Source organism: Muntiacus reevesi, chromosome 1 (genome assembly GCF_963930625.1).
Source record: "Muntiacus reevesi chromosome 1, mMunRee1.1, whole genome shotgun sequence".
Taxonomy (NCBI): Eukaryota; Metazoa; Chordata; class Mammalia; order Artiodactyla; family Cervidae; genus Muntiacus; species Muntiacus reevesi.
In genome coordinates, this window is record NC_089249.1 from 104,435,662 (window position 1) to 104,455,672 (window position 20,011).

The window sequence follows — 20,011 nt, forward strand, 5'->3', positions numbered from 1 at the left end:
CAACTGAGAGTTTAAATGCTTTTTCTCTGAAGCAAGTGCATGGTTTTTATGTTGAGGCTACTTGGCAGCTGTTGTCGGTGTTCTGTTCCTACAACTGTATATACAAGATTAAGTCGCCAGAATGCTTGACCGTCAAACAATTGGCAAGTTTCTATACCTAATAAGCTTTAACTGAGGCTCCTTGCCACCATGCGGAAGAGAGGGGGGCAGAAGAGATAGCAGAATACTTTATTAAAGTGGTCCTATTCTGCCATTTGGAGAAGGAAATGGCAACCCACTTTGGTACTCTTGCCTGGAAAATTCCATGGACTGAGGAGCCTCGTAGGCTACAGTCCATTGGGTCACACAGAGTTGGACACAACTGAGCAACTTCACTTCACTTCTTCACTTCTGCCATTATATTGCATTCACCCTTTAACATGAACGTCTATCATTGGTTGAATGCTTTCTCTGTGCTTATGTGCTATATATATATATACATACATACATATATATATACTTAAATATATATAAGCTCATTAAATCATACAGATCATTATCCACAGTTGACACATGCGACATTGAGATACATGGAGGTTGAAGTTGCCCATGACTACATGGCTGGTAACTGGTAGAGCTATGATCTGACCCCAGTTTTGTTTAATTCTGAAACTCATGTTCCAAACTGCTTTCTTACACTGAAAATTGTTTTCAAAGATGGAATATCAGTTCCATTCTGCACCTAGAACACTAGCACTACATTTCTAACAACGTGTCTATTCGTACATTCTGCGGTAACAACACAAGTTAGGTGTCGGATATATAGTATTAAAGATGTTTGCCAGAACAATACAGTGTTTTAGAGTTAAAGTAAAAGAGTAGGAAGGAAGGAAGCCTCTTAAGGGAGAGTAAACCATTTTTAGGAAAGATAGGCTCTTCGTGGAATATGTGGGAGGTATGATAGTTTGATCATGACTGGATGGCATCACTGACTCGATGGACATGAGTTTTGAGTAAACTCCGGGAGTTGGTGATGGACCGGGAAGCCCAACGTGCTGCAGTTCACGGGGTCGCAAAGAGTAGAACACAGCTGAGCGACTGAACTGACTGACTGACTGATGATAGTTTGTGACAAAAATTTGTCTGTGTTACGAATTTCTAGTCTCTTCTGTGATAAGAGTCAATCTTCTCTAGAAGTCAGACTCTCTCCTGGGGAGGGAGCTTATGACAGTTGAGTTCCTTTTGGATGTCTTCAGGTAAATGAGAGTTCAGAATTAATCTCTCCTTGCATTTGATGTTTTTCCAATTGCATACGGCTCAAAATAATGAGTACACCAGGGTGGAATATTTTGGGGCAGTATGTCCTGAACTCCAGCACTCACATTTTCTACTACCCTTCATGTTCAATATAAAACTTTTGTTTGTTTCTTTTTTCTCTTCCTTACCCATATGAGAAACTTTGAGAGCTCCACTGGGCCAGTTCATAGGTTAGTGAGGGGGGTGAATGAATAGAATGTCTTTCCACAGCTGCAGCAGTGGAAATTTGTTTGCTTAGAATTGAATGTCAAAGATAACTCAGTTGCCTGCTGATGTTCAGAGGCTGTCTCTAATTTACTTATTCCCACAGAGATTCTGCTATACTCAGCATTGACTTTCTAGCATCCAACCTTGGCAATTAAATGCTCTCAAAACCTTTTTTGGTTGCAAAAATGCATGCTAATAGCCCAAGATTATTTTTCTTATATCACTACTCTAGAGTTAGAGAATAAAACTACCAAATTAGTATTAGCCATGAAAATAAAATCTTCCACAGCATTCTTCATTGCATTCAAAGCAGAGAAAAAGATTTAAATGCTATTAATATTCTCACAGATTTCACATGATTCCTGTAATTTACCTCACATTTGATTCTTAATTCATGCCATATATACATATGTATGTATATATACAAATGTATATATAGTGTATATATATATGAATATGAGACATTTATTAAGAAAACGTTTATAATACATGTGTTTTAAAATTTATTAAAGAAACTCATTTTTTAACTTGTAGCTGCTACATAATTTTAACAGAAGTGATGTAAATAGAAGATAATCATAATCATTAAACAGTACTTGGTACTAGTACACCCCTCTCACTCACTCTAGTACCCTTGTTTGTTTTTCTATTCTAAAGTTGTGTTTTTCCATTCTAAAGTAGCTCATTTATCATGCTTTTTGAATATATACTTTAAATGGAATTTATTTATATAAGACCCTAAGCTCAAAAATCACTGCAGATGGCGACTGCAGCCATGAAATTAAAAGATGCTTGCTCTTTAGAAGAAAAGCTATGACAAACCTAGACTGTGTATTAAAAGCAGAGATATCGCTTTGCTGATAAAGGTTTGTCTAGTCAAAGCCATGGTTTTTCCAGTAGTCATGCATGGATGTGAGAGATGGACCTTAAAGAAGGCTGAGTGCTCAAGAATTGATGCTTTTTAACTCTGGTGTTGGAGAAGACTCTTGAGAGTCCTTTGGACTGCAAGGAGGTCCAACCAGTCCATCCTAAAGGAGATCAGTCCTGGGTGTTCATTGGAAGGACTGATCTTGAAGCTGAAACTCCAATACTTTGGCCACCTCATGCGAAGAGTTGACTCTTTGGAAAAGACCCTGATGCTGGGAAGGATTGAGGGTGGGAGGAGAAGGGGACGACAGAGGATGAGATGGCTGGATGGCATCACTGACTTGATGGACATGAGTTTGAGCAAACTCAGGGAGATGGTGAAGGACATGGTGGGATGCTGCAGTGCATGGGGTTGCAAAGGGTCGGACACAACTAAAGGACTGAACAACAAGCTTGTTTTAATATTTTCTACTAAACAGTAATATACCTTGTTTCCAGATTCAGAAGAAGATGTTGTTGAAACCCCTGCTGTGTCCCATGATGAACACACACACCAAGAGATAAAGGGCCAGGAAACACTGGCGACTCCTGCAGTTCGTCGCCTTGCAATGGAAAACAATGTAAGTTTTCTTAATATTTAAGAGTGAGATCACATAGACCATCTACATATGTATCTATGAAGAATTGCCCAGCTATTCAGTAATGAGTTGGCTCAAGTTGGGATTAAAGGAAACATGGCTCAAGTTACTAAAAGGTTAGTCCTTATGAGAAATGAGAAGAAAATTGTGAACTTATAATTCATATTAAGTGAGAAGTGTGGGTTTTTTATTTTTTCTGAGAGCCTAATGACAGTCGGGGCTACTGATTATTGAACATTTGTAAATACTAGAGTCTTAGATCAGGTACCCTAGAAGCATAGCTTGAGACAGGGGTTTGGGAACATGTGATTGATTAATTGAAAGAGTGATCATCTTTACTAGGAAGAAAGGAAGCATTGTAGGGAAGGGATGGGAAATTGTCCAGGCACGGATATGGTCTCAAGGATCTGCTGGATCCCCGGGAGATGGAAAACACCATAGTATTGGCTTCAGTCATGGAGGCTGGTCTTTTGTGTTTCCTCTTACTTGCCAGTCATTGATGCTTAATCTTCAAAGCAAGATGGCTCCTGGGCATTGTGCTAATAATTTATATGTCATCTTGTTTTTAATCTTCACAACTCTGTGAAATAACAGGCTTTTATAAGACTTGGAGAGGTCAAATAACTGGTCCGAGGTCACATAGCTAACACAATAGTAGAACTGGGATTCCAAAGTGAATCTCCATGACTCTAAAACCAGTGCTGTCTCAATTATTAATACTGCCTCAAAAATTGGTGCTTCCATCGTTTGAGCACTTCTGAGCCAGACGCCATACATAGCTAATCCTCAAAGTAACCCTGCAAGCTGATTTGGGTTATCCTCTTTCTGATGAGATGAGAAAGGGAAGAGAAGTTGATTGGGTTGCCTCTAATCAAATAAGTAGCTCTACTGGGGATGTGAGCACAGATCTTTCTGGTTCCAAAGCCCGAGTTCTTTCCACTATCCCCCACAGTACAGGGTTTTTGTTTGTCTCTTTTTGAGAAAAGTAGTTTAGTTACAGTGGGAAAAAATGTTTACATTTTGGGAATATGTAGTAAGAGTCATTAAAATGTTCCTATCTCTTCAGCTAGTTATCCTACCACAGAGGAAGGTCATCTAGGATATATTCTTCCAAGTGTTTTATATAGCCAGAAACTAGAAGGCACATATGTGGTCAAAATCAGGGAAATGACTAGGAAAATTATGTTCTATACCTTTAATGAAAATTTATTAGCCATTAAATGTGTTCAGATATGAAGATGATTTGTTGAAATAGAGAAATAGAAATGGTATTATGGGATACTAGATTGTTAAGGTATTAGATGAAATAATGATCTTCTATATTGCTTTGAAAGCTATAAACATTTTACCATTTAAAAAATTACATAGAAGGACTACCCATAAAAATGTATGATGTAGCTTTCCTGTGTCTTTCTAAAGATATATACATAATTAGGGCATTTGTAGAACTACTAAAAATTAAATAGCAGATTTATTATTATAAAACAACTCTTCCCCGCCCCATTTCTTTGCAGTTTGCATATTAATGAATAGAGTTTAAAACCAGTGGTTTGTAATTACCTAAAAATTATTTGTTTAAATTCTTAGAGTTTACTTGTTATAAACTAAATGTTTGATGTGATAAAGTCCTTTATTCTTTTGAAATCATTCTTAGAGAAACACTAATATAAATAAGGCAGGATTTAACTTTGAGAGATTAATATACACTATGCAGGAGGGTATCATCCAAGTTTATATGTCTTTTTATGCAGAATTCAATTTAGTGAAAATATTTTATCTCTATAAACAAACATAGGAAGTGATTAAATAAATCCAGATCATAAATGCTTCCAAAAAGTATCATGAGTGACTAGTAGAAAGTGGAATTGCATCATCAATTGTTTATTCTGTGGAATACCTTAATAAAACTTAGGTGTTGATCCTTAACTTGGGCTGAGGAAGTCACATTCCAAATATGCCTCAATAAAGTTCATTTCAATGTTTTGTACTGATCTTTGTATAACAACCATCGGGAAAAAACTGACAGAGTTTTTTGTTTTAAACTGAACTTTTTATTTTATATTGGAGTATGGCCAATTAATGATGTTATGGTAGATATAGGCGGACAGCAAAGGGAGTCAGCCATACATATACATGTATTCATTCTCCCCCAAACTCCCTCCCATCTAGGCTTCCACATATCATTGAGCAGAGATCTCTGAGCTATGTATTAGGTCTTTGTTGATTATCCATTTTAAATATAGCAGAATGTAACTGTTACAGAGAGCTTTTGTTGGATGATTATTTTAGCCATTGTGTGTATACTGGTAGCCAAGGTCAGAAACATTGGTCTGCATTTGTTACAGTGTTTAACTCTTCTTTAAATGCTCAGTTCTTCTTATGTAGTCTTCAGGAAAAGAAAAAAAAATCCAATAAGAATTATGCAAGAAATTTAGAAATAGTTGTTTAAAAATATATTTTCAAAAATAGCTATATACAATGTAGTTATTACATTGTTACTACATGGGTAAATGAACAGTAGGTAGAAAAGTAACAAATGACTAGTGTTGCTGTAGTTTATAGTATTCTAGTGAGATGATGAAAATGTTATAGTTTATAGTATTCTGTTAGGATAAAGAAAATGTTATTTCCTTATACTAATTTACTGGTCAGAGATACTTTACCTTCAGTTCATTTAATTCCACTTAGAGACCATAATGATGGATTTATTTGTTTTTAGGTAGTTTTATTTTTAGCATTAAAAAGGTGTCCTTTTTCTTAGATTAAGCTGAGTGAAGTTATTGGCTCAGGAAAAGATGGGAGAATACTTAAAGAAGATATTCTCAATTATCTGGAAAAGCAAACAGGAGCTATACTACCTCCTTCACCAAAAGCTGAAATTATGCCACCTCCACCAAAACCAAAAGACAGAACTATTCCTATTCCAATATCAAAGCCTCCAGTGTTCACAGGCAAAGACAGAACCGAACTTGTGAAAGGTAATAATAACAGTAATGTAAAGGAATAGTGCCATTTATTTGGGGGGAAGTTGCTTCAACATTATGAAATTATAATTTTTCTAGGAAAAGCTTTAATATATACTGATAATTTTTGAGGAGTAATATGTTAGCAGGTTTCTTAGCATATAAAATTGCCTACAGATAATTTCTCTGTTTTAAGACTTGCTCAGTTCAGTTCAGTTGCACAGTTGTGTCTGACTCTTTGTGACCCCATGGACTACAGCATGTGCCAGACTTCCCTGTCAATCACCAACTCCTGGAGCTAGCTCAAACTCATGTCCATTGAATCAGTGATGCCATCCCACCATCTCATCCTCTGTCTTCTCCTCCTGCCTTCAATCTTTCCCAGCATCAGGGTCTCTTCCAATGAGTCAGTTCTTCGCATCAAGTGCCCAAAGTATTGAGCTTCAGTATCAGTCCTTCCAATGAATATTCAGGACTGATTTCCTTTAGAAATGACTGGTTTGATCTCCTTGCAGTCCAAGGGACTGTCAAGAGCCTTCTCCAACACCACAGTTCAAAAGTATCAATTCTTCAGTGCTCAGCTTTCTTTATAGTCCAACTCTCACATCCATACATGACTACTGGAAAAACCATAGCTTGGACTAGACAGATCTTTGTTGGCAAAGTAATGTCTCTGCTTTTTAATATGCTGTCTAGGTTGGTCATAGCTTTTCTTTCACGGACCAAGCATCTTTTAATTTCATGGCTGCAGTCACCATCTGCAGTGATTTTGGAGGTAATTTTTTTGCTTGAAGACTTGTTCTGGATATTTTAAATATTTATTATTTTTTGTTAGATTTCAAAACAAGTACTTCTGATTTATGTACAAACTCTTAGGATGATTAACTTCCAGAAGTGACTTTGTGAGAAAGCCATTGTGTAAATACGTGGCTTGCATCCTTTTGAATTTTATATGCACTACAGCTTGCAAAGCAGTTACCTATTATATTGGGCTTTCCAGGTGGTGCTATTGGTAAAGAATCTGCCAGTGCAGGAGACATAAGAGACACAGGTTCAGTCCCTGGGTAGGGAAGATCCCCTGAAGGAGGGAATGGCAACACACTCCAGCATTCTTGCCTGGAGAATCCTATGAACAGAGGAGCCTGGCAGTCTATAATCCGTAGAGTTGCAAAGAGTCAGACGTGACTGAAGTGACTTAGCAACACTCAACTGTTATATATTACACTTGACACTGGTGGTGTGCTACAGTCCATGCTTCACCGTTGAAATTAGTGGCTGTCAAGCTATGTAATGTATGTAATGAAGATGATATGTCCAAGAGAAAGAGTTTAATTGAGAGTAAGTGACATTAGAGAACCTTCTATTATAGTTGTTGAAGGGATCAATGGTTTTAAAAATAAAAACAAATATGTGTGTGTTTTCTAGGCTTTCACAAAGCAATGGTCAAGACCATGTCTGCAGCCCTGAAGATACCTCATTTTGGGTATTGTGATGAGGTTGACCTTACTGAACTGGTTAAGCTACGAGAAGAATTAAAACCCATTGCTTTTGCTCGTGGAATTAAACTTTCCTATATGCCCTTCTTCTTAAAAGTAAGATTTCATTCATTTCAAGCAAGGCTTGAGTAAGATATATAAATTTTGTTTTGCAGATATGCAGTGTGTTAACTATGGGTTTTAATAAAAATACTATTTCTCATGATATCACATAGTCAGAAAAATGTACAGATATACTCTCTTTGTTTCGCAGAAGTTTATAAAATTGAAATTTTTTATGTCAGATTTTTATCTAACTTATCTCTTTGAATTAGGTCGGGTTGTCCCAGGTAGGTAAAGCCTTTAATTCAGAAAGGATCATGCCAGTAAAGTCCTAATCTGATCAAAAGTGAGACTCAGGATTGATTTTTCACTTTTCAATGAACATATGAGGCGTCTAGGAATCATTTCTAGGACCTTGGGACCAGTATGAAAAGAATAAGACCATCAGCTGAGCTTACACAGCTCCCTAACCACTGTTTAGGAAGCAGCTGCCTTCTGCCCAACTCCGTACAAAGCTTTCTATATACATGATCTCTTTTAGCTATCAGAATAATGCAAATGTGAAAATATTGCTATTTCCTCTTTCCGTTTAAGGAAATTGGCACTCAGAGAAGTTGACAAACTTGTCCAGGATTTATATCTAACAGGTGGAGAAGCTAAGTTTTCATTCTGGTCCATTTTTCTAAAAAAGTGTGTACTGTTGGCTCTAACTCCAGTGCGGCTTCCCACAAGCGCTTTGAGCACTGCACCGAGACTGTCCCTCCATAAATCAAACTACTGTATTATCCCCTGGTTCTTTTCAGTGGTTCCCTTTCAGGATTGCCTTCAGGATAGTTTGAAAATGCCTTATTGTGGCATAATGGAATATTTCTATGAGCCTTTGCTGCCCACTTTTCATGTCTTCTCTCTCAGTCACTCCCCCTGCTATAGTCAGATTAAGCTATGTGTAGCTCCTGGAATATACAACTCTGCCTGAAGTACTGCCTCCTCCCTTGATCAAATGCGTGTGCATACTAAACACCCAAATTTTGTTCCAGTGTAGCCTCCTACAAAAGCTGGTGTTTATCATAGTCTGAGTTAAATAAGCCTTTTGTTTCTCATTGCAACTTATCTAAGTGTATTGAAAGTATTTATACTCAGTTGTCTCTTCATTGATGCTGAGTCTTATAAGACAGAAGCTGTTTTCCTGTATCTCCATCTTTTTAACAACTACGCTAACGAGGAAAGAGATGCTCTATAAACATGAGATGTAGTAGGTGCCAATAATGAGGGATATAGACTATATTACAGCTCTGAGGGTCATCTGTAGAGGCACAGCAGTTGAAACTCGTGGATGAGATCACTCAAATTATGTGCAAAGAAGAAAAGAAAGCTCAGGGTTTTCCATCAGTGTTTAAGAGGTAGGTAGAAGTTGAGCTGGCAAGGTGGTGACAGAGGGTGTATGGGGTCAGTGGTTTGATGATAGCAGAACCAAGAAGTCACTTAAAAGCCAAGTGTGTCTATTGCTGAATGACAAACCACCCCCAGAGTTGATGGTTTGAAACAGTTAGCCATTTATTATTTCTCATGGGTCTACAGTCTATTTCTCTGTAGTCTACAATCTACATTTATTATTTCTCATGAGCATAGCCAGTCTGCTGATCTTGGCAGAGTCCACTCATATGTCTACAGACAGCTAGTAGGTTGGCTAAGGGACCAGCTGCTGTAGGATGACCTTAGTGAGATTGACTCATTTCTCTTCCCATGTCTCTCCTATCTGCCCAGTATACCAGTCTACACATGGGCTCAGTACTGGCAGATGAAGAGAGGAGGCAGAATGTAAACGCTTTCCCCAAGCTGCCCTGCACCCAGTTTGTTTTTAATTCACTGAGCAAAGTGAGTCACATAACATAGCTCAGAATCAGCTTGCAAGAGTACTGCCAAAGGATTTGTGTATGGAGGCGTGCAAGATTGGGGCTTTTGATTCAGCCTCCCACACCAAGAGAGAAGAAAAGGTCAAAGGTCAACCAGAGCTTACTAAATAAAGTATTGCTGAGGTTGAAGCTTGGTTGCTGTTAGTTGGGTTTGGGGAATGAAAGAAATTGAGAAAGAGGAGAACCTGAAAAAATATGTGAAGGCAGACAAGGCATAGGTACAAATGATGGTTAAAGTACTGTACAGGGGGAAATATGATCTCATATCTGTGGACACATACCTTGTTTTTCCTTTTACAAAATTTGGATTATACTCAACATACTGTTTGTAATGTATAAACGAAGAAGAACTAAAGAGCCTCTTGATGAAAGTGAAAGAGGAGAGTGAAAAGTTGGTTTAAAACTCAACATTCAGAAAACGAAGATCATGGCATCTGGTCCCATCACTTCATGGAAAATAGATGGGGAAACAGTGGCTGACTTTATTTTTGGGGGCTCCAAAATCACTGTAGATGGTGACTGCAGCCATGAAATTAAAAGACGCTTGCTCCTTGGAAGAAAAGTTATGACCAACCTAGACAGCATATTAAAAAGCAGAAATATTACTTTACCGACAAAGATCTGTCTAGTCAAAGCTATGGTTTTTCCAGTAGTCATGTATGGATGTGAGAGTTGGACTATAAAGAAAGCTGAGCAACGAAGAATTGATGTTTTTGAACTATGGTGTTGGAGAAGACTCTTGAGAGTCTCTTGGACTGCAAGGAGATCCAGTCAATCCTAAAGGAAATCAGTCCAGAATATTCACTGAAAGGACTGATGCTGCAGCTGAACTCCAGTACTTTGGCCACCTGATGTAAAGAACCAACTCATTGGAAAAGATACTGATGCTGGGAAAGATTGAAGGCAGGAGGAAAAGGGGACAACAGAGAATAAGATGGTTGGATGGCATCAATGACACAATGGACATGAGTTTGAGCAAGCTCCGGGAGTTGGTGATGGACAGGGAAGCCTGGCGTGCTGCAGTCCATGGGGTCACAAAGAGTCGGACATGACTGACTAAACTGACTGAACTGAATGGATTTTTTTTTTTAAATAAAGAAGATTAAAGTTATAGTTATCAAATCAAATGCTTTATAAAACTCCTTAACTTTCTAGTTCAGGGATATGATTTCTTTTTTCCTGTCAAGACCACCCACCCACAGACAAAAATAACACAACACAATGCATATAACGGACCATTAATTGGACAAGATGAAGGTGGGGGAAGGAATTCTTTTTACCGTCAATCTTAAGCATTTTTATTTTTTTAGTTTTTAAACTGTTTGCAAGGCATGACAACCAAATGCGATGTCTGACTTTGATTATATCCTGAATAGGCAGAGAAACAGCTATAGAGAACATTTTGGAGACAGGGAAATCTGAATATGGACAGAAGAGAAAGCAGGGAAAGACAGAGTGGGAAGACAGAAATGCTATCAATTTGGGGAGACAAGCTCTAAAGTCAGTGTTTGCATCAGCTCTGCCCTTCTCTTGGCCAGGGACACCAGCTACAATACTAGCTTCTCAAATCCTTGTCACTTGTTCTTTCTACACAGGGAAATAATTAACTGCTTTTTTGGGTTTTAATTCAAAATGTTGCTTTGAACTGCAGGTTTTCTTCTCATGGAAATCTTAACACTATGTGTAAATGAGGAAAATACAAGAATTTAGACTTTTTTTTTTGGTGTTTTGGTCAATCTTCATAGTTATTTTGAAAATCTACTTAGCGTGTACAAGCTACCTTGACTACTTTATCTTTTATTCTTAATTGATAAGGGTGACCTAGTTCCACATTTCCAGATGATAAGGTAGGAGTAACATGTCTGGTACATGTATACTTGAGATTAAACTCAATTTATAGAAGAGTTCTCTCCCTCCATCCTTTCACCTCTTAATGCTTCAAATCTCCTATCCTTTCAGAGTTAAAAGTGTTAATGTTGCATTTTCTCCCCGTTAAACAGGCTGTTTCCTTGGGATTACTACAGTTTCCTATTCTTAATGCTTCTGTGGATGAAAACTGCCAGAACATAACATACAAGGTTGGCTATGTGTTGTGAAAATATTTTGTTTAAAAAAAAGTGCAAATGTGCTGGTAGCTTAATAATTTAAAACACTCTTCAGATATACAGATTTCCATTTTTAACCCCTTTTGGTTTTCTGGTTAGAATATTGGAAGTACACAGCTGTGAGGCAGTAGGTTACATTTTTCACATTACACACACTCCCCTCAAACAGAAGAGGGCTTGAAGTGGAATTCCTGCAGTTTTAAAAAGCAAGACCAATTTAAATGAGCAAATTAATGAAAGTTTAAATTCCGTTGAGTGAACTCTTGTGTTTGGAGTGAAAGTTTATGAAGACTGAGAACTCTTTTGAGGATGCTGGCTCTTACTTATTATTCTTATTAGAAATATACAGCCAAGAAGTGAACTTTATATTCCGGGGGGGTTGAATCTAAAATCTTTCCATATGATTAATACAGTTTTCTCATTAAGTATATACTTGTTGCAAATAATTCAAACCAGAAAATATTGATATTTACCTTCAGTCCCATGACCCTAAGATAACTGTTTATGCTGAGATATACATCTGTCTAGGATTTTATTTTTATACAGTTAAAAAATACATGGAATTCTATATATAATACATATGTAATATTATAATTTTTTAATTAAAATTTTCTTTAACTATTTTTTTTTCCATATAATATATTTTAGACATCATTGTATGTCAGTAAATACAGCTTTATCATCTGTTTAGCCAGTGACTTACTGACAAACATTTTGATCATGTGCAGTTTCTCCATCTTAGAAATAATCTGACTCAACATCTCTGTGCATCTCTCCATACTTCTGCATTTATCCCCTTAGCACACATTTTTGTAAATATTGGTACCTAATGTTAAATGTTCTTCAGGAAGTCTATGCCAGCTTACACTTCCACTAACAATGTATGAAAACAATCTGTTGCCCTAGTTTATCTTTTTCAGAAAAACCTTTTAAAATCATTCCAATCATCACTGGACTTCCCTGGTAGTCCAGTGGATAAGAATCCACCTACCAATGCCGGGGACGTGGGTTCAATCCCTGATTCCAAATGCCACGGGGCAACTTAAGCCCATGTATCACAACTATCGAGCTCACACTCCAGAGCCTGCTAGCAACAACTACCGAAGCCCACGTGCCCTAGATCCTATGCTTTGCAACAAGAGAAGCCACCACAATGAGAAGCCCATTCACCACTACTAGAGAGTAGCTCCCAAGCTCACTGCAACTAGAGGAAGCCTGCACGTACCAGCGAAGGCCTAACACAGCCAAAAATGAAAAAATAAAAATAAATGAAAAGTTTTTAAAAATTACCATCAATCTGGTTAACATAGGTTTTGATAGTTAAGTTCATAAGGCAGTGAGAGTTGAGCCTTTCTTTTCTGTTAGCCTGTGAAAGGGCTACTGTATAACTGTTTGTTTGGTTTTAGGCTTCTCATAACATTGGAATAGCGATGGATACAGAGCAGGGCTTGATTGTACCTAATGTGAAAAATGTTCAGATCCGCTCCATATTTGAGATCGCCACTGAGTTGAACCGCCTCCAGAAATTGGGCTCTGCAGGTCAGCTCAGCACCAATGACCTTATAGGAGGAACATTCACTCTTTCCAACATTGGATCAGTGAGTAATAGCAGTGTTCAAGTGCATAAACCATAACTTAAGAATTGTGATCATATACTCAATTAAAAATAGAAACTTTCATTTGCCATTTGTTCCTCAAAAGCTTAATTTCTCTACTCTTACTTTTTTTCTTTTTTTTAGATTGGTGGTACCTATGCCAAACCAGTGATACTTCCACCTGAAGTGGCAATTGGGGCCCTGGGAACAATTAAGGTGTGTTTGTTAAATAGTTGACAAAAGAGTTTAAGCAAATTGAAAGAGTGAAAACAAAGAGTAACTATTTCTGAGGTTTCCCCCCTCATTTTGTAAGTTCAAGTATGGTATTGAGCTTAATAAGCCAGTTATTTCTTCAGAAGAACTAGGCCTATACTACTCCGTAGAGTAAATACTCGTGATCTGGATCATTTTTGTATGGATCAACCATTGTGGATTATGCCAGGCACAAATGTGTGTGTTTATGAGTAATCACAAATGTAGCCGGTCGGAGTTTATCAAAATGTCTTAATTTCAGAATGCCGAAGAATAACAGTAAGCCAGTCCAAATCATTATTTATAACGGTGAGACACCGCTGAGAGCAGTTTTATCAAACTTTGCTCTGTTCAGGAATCACTGGGAATGCTAGTTAAGAATACAGATTTCTTGGCCTTGGGGACAGAGCCTCCAAAACTTACATATTAAACAAGAACACGGGGGTTCCAGCATGAGTGTACTATGGCCCTGTTATAGGAGGCTGACTTAGAATTAGGATTGCAATGATTCTTAACCCTGGTTACACATTAGAATCATCTGGAGGGCATGAAAAAAATGCCCAAGCTCACCCTGTACCAACTGCACCAGAGTTTGGGGGCCTCGGGCTTGGGCATCCCCATTAAATCAGGGTTGAGAACCACCAGAGTTAAAGAAATAAGCTCATAGATACCATTTCAATACCTCCATTATTAAATGTCATTGTCACTACATTAACCTTGATTTTGATCTTCATGTTTTCAGAAGAACCTTTCTTCTCTGTATTTGTAATGCTTCAACATGGAGTATCTCTTAGACTTTTCATGAGTTTATTACTTTCATGTCGGCATCCAAAACATTCACAGAAACTTGCACTCAGCCTTTGATTTGTTTTCTAGCAGGTGGTACTTTGGTTGCTCCCTCTTCTAGCCCTGTTTTCTCTCTGGCACACGGAAGAGATGGGGAGAAAAAAATCAGAACATATACATGACACCGTTCCGTCCAAATCAGGAGTTTCTCTAAGGGATAACTTCAGTCACTCATTCTTCCTCCAGCAAGAATTCAGCATTTGATTCTTACTAATTTCTGACCTTTTTCAGTTTATAAACAAGCCATCATACATATTTGACAAAGTTTTGTTTTCCCATTTCCTCTGAAAGTGATGTGTTTCCTTCTGAACTATACCTATAGATATATTCTTGTGGTAAACTATACATAACAAAGTTTACCATTTAATAATTTTTAAGTATATGGTCGCAACAGTAGTTACATTCACCTTGTTTGCAGTCATCACCACTGTTCATCTGCAGAACTAAGTTTTATCATCCCAAACTGAAATTCGGTATGCATGGACTACATTTTCTTAATCTGTTCATCTCCAGGGAATATTTGGGCTGTTTCCATTTTTTCAGCAATTGTGAGTAATGCTGCTATGAACATTGGTGTACAGCGATCTGTGTGAGCTGTATTTTTTCAGAATCATCTTACCCAAGGTTTTCTCAAGTATATCTCTTAGAGGTTAAATCTTCACAGCGACTTAATAGAGCTACTAATCTTTGTTGGGTAGGGACAAATAATATTTCAATTTTTTTCTCCCTTTGTGTCGCCTCTCCTTTGTTATTTTCTGTTTTCACTGTAAATTTTAGACTGTCACTAAATAGTCTTAAAACACGGAACCCTCCACATTTCTCAGTTCTAAATCCTTATCTTTCTTGACCTACTAGTTACACTTAAGTTGATCAGTACCGCCTCCTTGGAAAAGCTTTTTCACTGTGACATGAAGAAAACCTTGCTGGTCTGTTTTCTCCCTGTCTAGTGCCTATTCTTTCTGAGTATCCTTTGCCCATCCCTCCTCATCGCCGGATTTCTAAACGCTGGAGTACCCCTGGGTTCAGTTCCGGCCCTTTCCTTTGTCTGATCCAGTCTCAATGGCTTTTAAATACCATTTAGATGCTGATGGCTTCCAAGTTTAGATCTCCAGACCAGATCTCTCCTTGGAACGCCAAACTCATCTTTCCTGCTTCGGAGTCTAGTAAAGCATCTCCAGTTTCCTGCTTCTTCCCTTACCACGCGTCCTCACACATGCTCCTCCTGGAGTTGTCCCCTCTCAGTGACTGGCCCTTGTGCTCAGAAACTTCCAGTGGCTTCTCACCTCACTCCAAAGTGAAGGGAAAGTAGCTGCAGTGGCCTGCATGGCCCTAGGCTGGTGCCACTCAGCGCGAGGGGGACCCATGTCAGGCCGTGACTGTCGCATCCGGGCTGTGAAGAGATCATTATGGAAAGAGGGTAGGCAAAGAATCTGCGTGCAATGCAGGCGACCCGGGTTCAATTCCTGGGTCAGGAAGATCCCCTGGAGAAGGAAATGGCAACCTACTCCAGTGTTCTTGCCTAGAGAATCGCATGGACAGAAGAGCCTGGCAGGCTACAGTTCATGGGGTGGCAAGAGTCAGATGTGACATGGCAACTAAACCACCACTAATTACAGAAAGAGGGTAGGGCTTAGAAATTTTCATTGCCAGCTCTCTCTTTTTTCCCCAAATAAAACACAGTAAGAAGTTTATTAGCTTAGGTAGAAAAGGCAGAATGGTTATAAATTAATTTGATTCATTTTTAGTAAATTCAGATGATAGGCATGAAATATATAAATGGACAGTATTTCTGCCCATGAGATTCTTATATATTTCCCCCAGGAATGTTAGAATTACACTGACAAATCACAATGGAAAGATAGGCTTATTTTTGGAGAATTCTTCCAGTGTGGGTCTTTCTTTTTTTGGCTGAGGTGTGCAGCATATGAGATCTTAGTTCCCTGACCAGGGATCAAACCCGTACTCCCTGCATTGGAAGCTCAGAGTCTTAACCACTGGACCACCAAGGAAGATACCAGTGTGGGTCTTAAATACTCAGGTCCATCAAATGTGACAGGGGCATCTTTTTAGGTTTATTTCTATGGAGCTTGCCAGTTTCAACAATAAGGTGTGGAGACTTACATTATCAAGAACAACAAGCTACTTACAGAAACAGATCACTTCTTTAATTGTGATTTGGGAATGGGGCAAATTTCCAGGGATTAATCATCACCACAGCCAAGAATAACTGACCAGGAAAGAATGATCTCCAGTTTTTTTCAGAAAGTTGTCTTCTCATTAGGTAATGTTAAAATGGGACAAAGATGGAAAGCTTTTAAACATTCCAGCTTTAATATTTAATTTTAAATATTCCATGAGGAATGCAGCCATCACAGAAGTCTGTATTAGCTGGTAGATAGCCTAGTATATTTTTTAAAAAATCACTGCTTTTTGACAGTGGTTTTATATCTAATGAACCTATCAATAAAAAGTGGGTCTTGTATTTTGTATACCTTTATATTTATTTTACTAATTCATTTGAATATATATTTTTAAAAATACTTAAAATGAATTAGGGTTTTTTAAAAAATCAAAGACGGACTGGGAACCATCACTCTTGTCTTTGCAACATGCCCCACTGTCAGCCTGCTCCTTCTGTGACCTCACCTCCCATCTCTCACCCGGCCCCTGCACTGCCGCTGCCTTGCTGATTGTTCTGGTCCTCCAGTGCTCCAGCCAAACTTCCCCTCTGTCTTTCCAGGTGTCCGTGGCTAGCTTCCTTACTGCTACAGTGAGGACACCTTCTTGGTGACGCTTTCCCTGCCTGCCTGTCAAAAACAAAATGCAACTTCTCCCCATTCCCACCTCCTGCCTACAATCTCTGTCTCTGTTCCAAAGTGCTTTACTTCTTTCCTTTGCACTTTTCATTATTTAACACTATATAATAAAATGTTCACTCCAAGAGGGTGAGGACTGTTATTTGTTTTATTCATTGCTTTATCCCCAGAGTCTAGAAAGTACCTGGTATATAATAGGTACTCGGAAAATAGCTGTTAAATAATTGAAAAATCTGAAATGAAATTTATCATACATGTAGAAAGTATACAGGGGACAGGAAATGCCTTGGAGAAACTCTGAAAGCTTGAAGCACACACTCACAAAGATGGGAAAGGTAGGAGTCATCATTTTCAAAAGTTACTTGGGATGCCCACTTCTCTGTTATAGGGAGGGAGATTTGCCTAATCTTTCAGCATTGCTATTGCGCTTACTTTGTGCAAGTGAGGCTGACTCTGTTCTTTTCCTTATTTGTAGGCCCTTCCCCGATTTAACGAGAAAGGAGAAGTCTGTAAGGCCCAGATAATGAATGTGAGCTGGTCAGCTGATCACAGAATTATCGATGGCGCTACAGTGTCACGCTTCTCTAATTTGTGGAAATCCTACTTAGAAAACCCAGCTTTTATGCTACTAGATCTGAAATGAAGATTGATCAGACATCCTTGAACTTTCTGAGCTTCCGAAGAAAGCGTAAAGCTCAGCTCTGCAGCACACATTCCTCATCGCAGTTTGTATTGTAAATGACTTTAATGTATGATTACGGTTCTGAGGCACAAAGTGGATCAGCTATTCTGTTAGGCTTTTACTGAAAAGGAATAATTGTGTACTAGTTCTCCCAGGGCTGTCACATTTTATAGGTCATAGTATGACTTTTTAATATGGTGCTGAGGTCTTTGTGTCCATGGATTGAAACTGGCAAGAACAACACAATGAATATTACTAAGAGACAGCCATACACAGTACTTGTCCTATATTTTCTCTCTCTCTTTTTTTAAATTTTATTTTAAACTGACTCTTAATGAAACTTAGAGAGTTTCATTATACTTAGTTGGGAAAAGGAATTTATATGCAAATATATTTTCTATTTCCCCACAATAATGCAAATTATTTTATAAAGTAAGTGCAATTATATTTACCTTTTAAGATATCCAGGAGTCTGTTGTTCTGTAGCTATTATCATCTGTAAATGTCTTATTTGTATAAAGTAATGTCTTTTAAAAGTGAAAATTATAAGCTAATCTTAAACTGTCCAATTATAGTTTTGTAACCTATAAGGCCATTGAAAGTATTTGTTTAAAGTGTATAAATTTTTAGACTTTTGGTAATGTTTTAGTGTTTTATTGGGAGAAATTTCACCTTTACAACCTTGCTTCAATGTGAGGAAGGTACTTGAAATGTAGCATTCACTGACATTGTCTTACATTCAAAAATCCATTACCTTTTAATTTTATTTTTTTACTTTCTTGGTCTTCAGCTAAGAAGGATAGATTAAGAAATTAGTGTCTATTCCATTCTCCATATCCTGAGAAGGAATTTGAATCAGGGGAGAGAGAAGACTAATGGGTAATTATGGACATTAAAATAAAATAATAAATTTTGCACAGAAATAAAGGTATCCTCATGATCATTTTTTAGAGGCCCACTTGAATCAGAAAGTCAGGTTGTTTCTGATATTGTCTAAGTGAATACTGTATGTTCAAGTGAAGTTTTGTGACAGAAAAAGTTGTTTTAATGTCTTTTTGATTTTTTTCAAAATGGAAATCATGTATAAGTCAGAAAATAATGGATCTAATGAATGTTATTCTTTTTAAAATTCAGATAATATGAAGAGTTGCAAAGAAAATAAAATCATCCATAATCCTACCACTGTTAACAGTTAGATCAAGTTATCTGTATACATAGCTGTTCTTTTTATGAAAATGAGATTGTGCAGTATCTATTATTTTATAATTTGATTTTTAACATTATATTATCAGTCAATAAACGATTCCATATTATGATCCTTTTAAGTGGCTGCATAGTATTCTATTATTTACATTTGTTATACATCTAAATATTAAACATCTATTGTATACTAAGTGTGCTAAGCAGTGGGTATACAATGCCTATCCTCGTAGTTCTTGCCTTCACTGGGCTTATAGTCTAAGGGGGAGACAGATACTTAATAATCATAAAAATAAGGATATAATTAACCTCTAAGGAAGAGAAAGCAGGGTGCTATGAGAGCATCTAGTAGAGGTTATTGATCTCATCTGGGAAAATCAGGAGAGGGTGTACCATAAGTTAACCAATTCTGTATTGATGGCACTTACAGAACTTTAAGTGAAGAAAGGCATGATCAGTAAAAATTTCTCCTTCACTTAGGAAATGTGAAAACTAGGAGAACAGCAGTTTTTAAGTGAATATGTAACATGTGCTCAGTCACTTCAGTTGTGTCCGACTCTTTGTGACCCATGGACTGTAGCCTGCCAGGCTCCTCTGTCCATGGAATTCTCTGGGCAAGAATACTGGAGTGGGTAGCCATTCCCTTCTCCAGGGGACCTTCTCGACCCAGAGATCAAGCCTGCGTCTCCTATACTGCAAGTGGATTCTTTACCACTGAGCCATCAGGGAAGCCTGAGTATGTAATATGTTCCCCTAACAGTCCAGCATCATTGGCTCAGAATAAATATTTGAGCTATCCTATCACAAATCCCTGCCATTACCATCTTCTCTCTTGCCTCATCCTTTGAGAATTTGGTAAAGGATTGGCTTCTCATTGTGTGTGCAACCTTTAAGATAAGAGGATCCCCTGGAAGGGAGGAGGGGGCCAGGAGCACAGTCCCAGCAGCAGTGCTGAGCCACGGGGCTCCACACATCCTAGGGTGGGAGTTAGGTAGAAGAGGGCCTTGACCATTTTCCTAAAGGTTGAAATTTAAGGGGACTTTCAGTCTGAGATTCAAGTTCTTCACTAGCATGTTGGGCGGCTGGGAGGTAC

The 20,011-nt window shown here is 38.0% G+C and overlaps 1 protein-coding gene across 1 annotated transcript in view; it reads left to right on the forward strand.

The window, feature by feature from the left end:
• Nucleotides 1-19,043, forward strand: part of DBT (dihydrolipoamide branched chain transacylase E2) — a 38,556-nt gene extending 19,513 nt beyond the window's left edge. Inside the window, exons 5-11 of the mRNA XM_065908006.1 lie at nt 2,869-2,990; nt 5,770-5,986; nt 7,397-7,563; nt 11,423-11,500; nt 12,934-13,125; nt 13,267-13,338; nt 17,512-19,043. Of these exons, the coding sequence (XP_065764078.1) occupies nt 2,869-2,990; nt 5,770-5,986; nt 7,397-7,563; nt 11,423-11,500; nt 12,934-13,125; nt 13,267-13,338; nt 17,512-17,679 (1,016 nt within the window). The 3' untranslated portion in view covers nt 17,680-19,043. The remainder of the gene's footprint in view (nt 1-2,868; nt 2,991-5,769; nt 5,987-7,396; nt 7,564-11,422; nt 11,501-12,933; nt 13,126-13,266; nt 13,339-17,511) is intronic.
• Nucleotides 19,044-20,011: the final 968 nt, after the last annotated feature.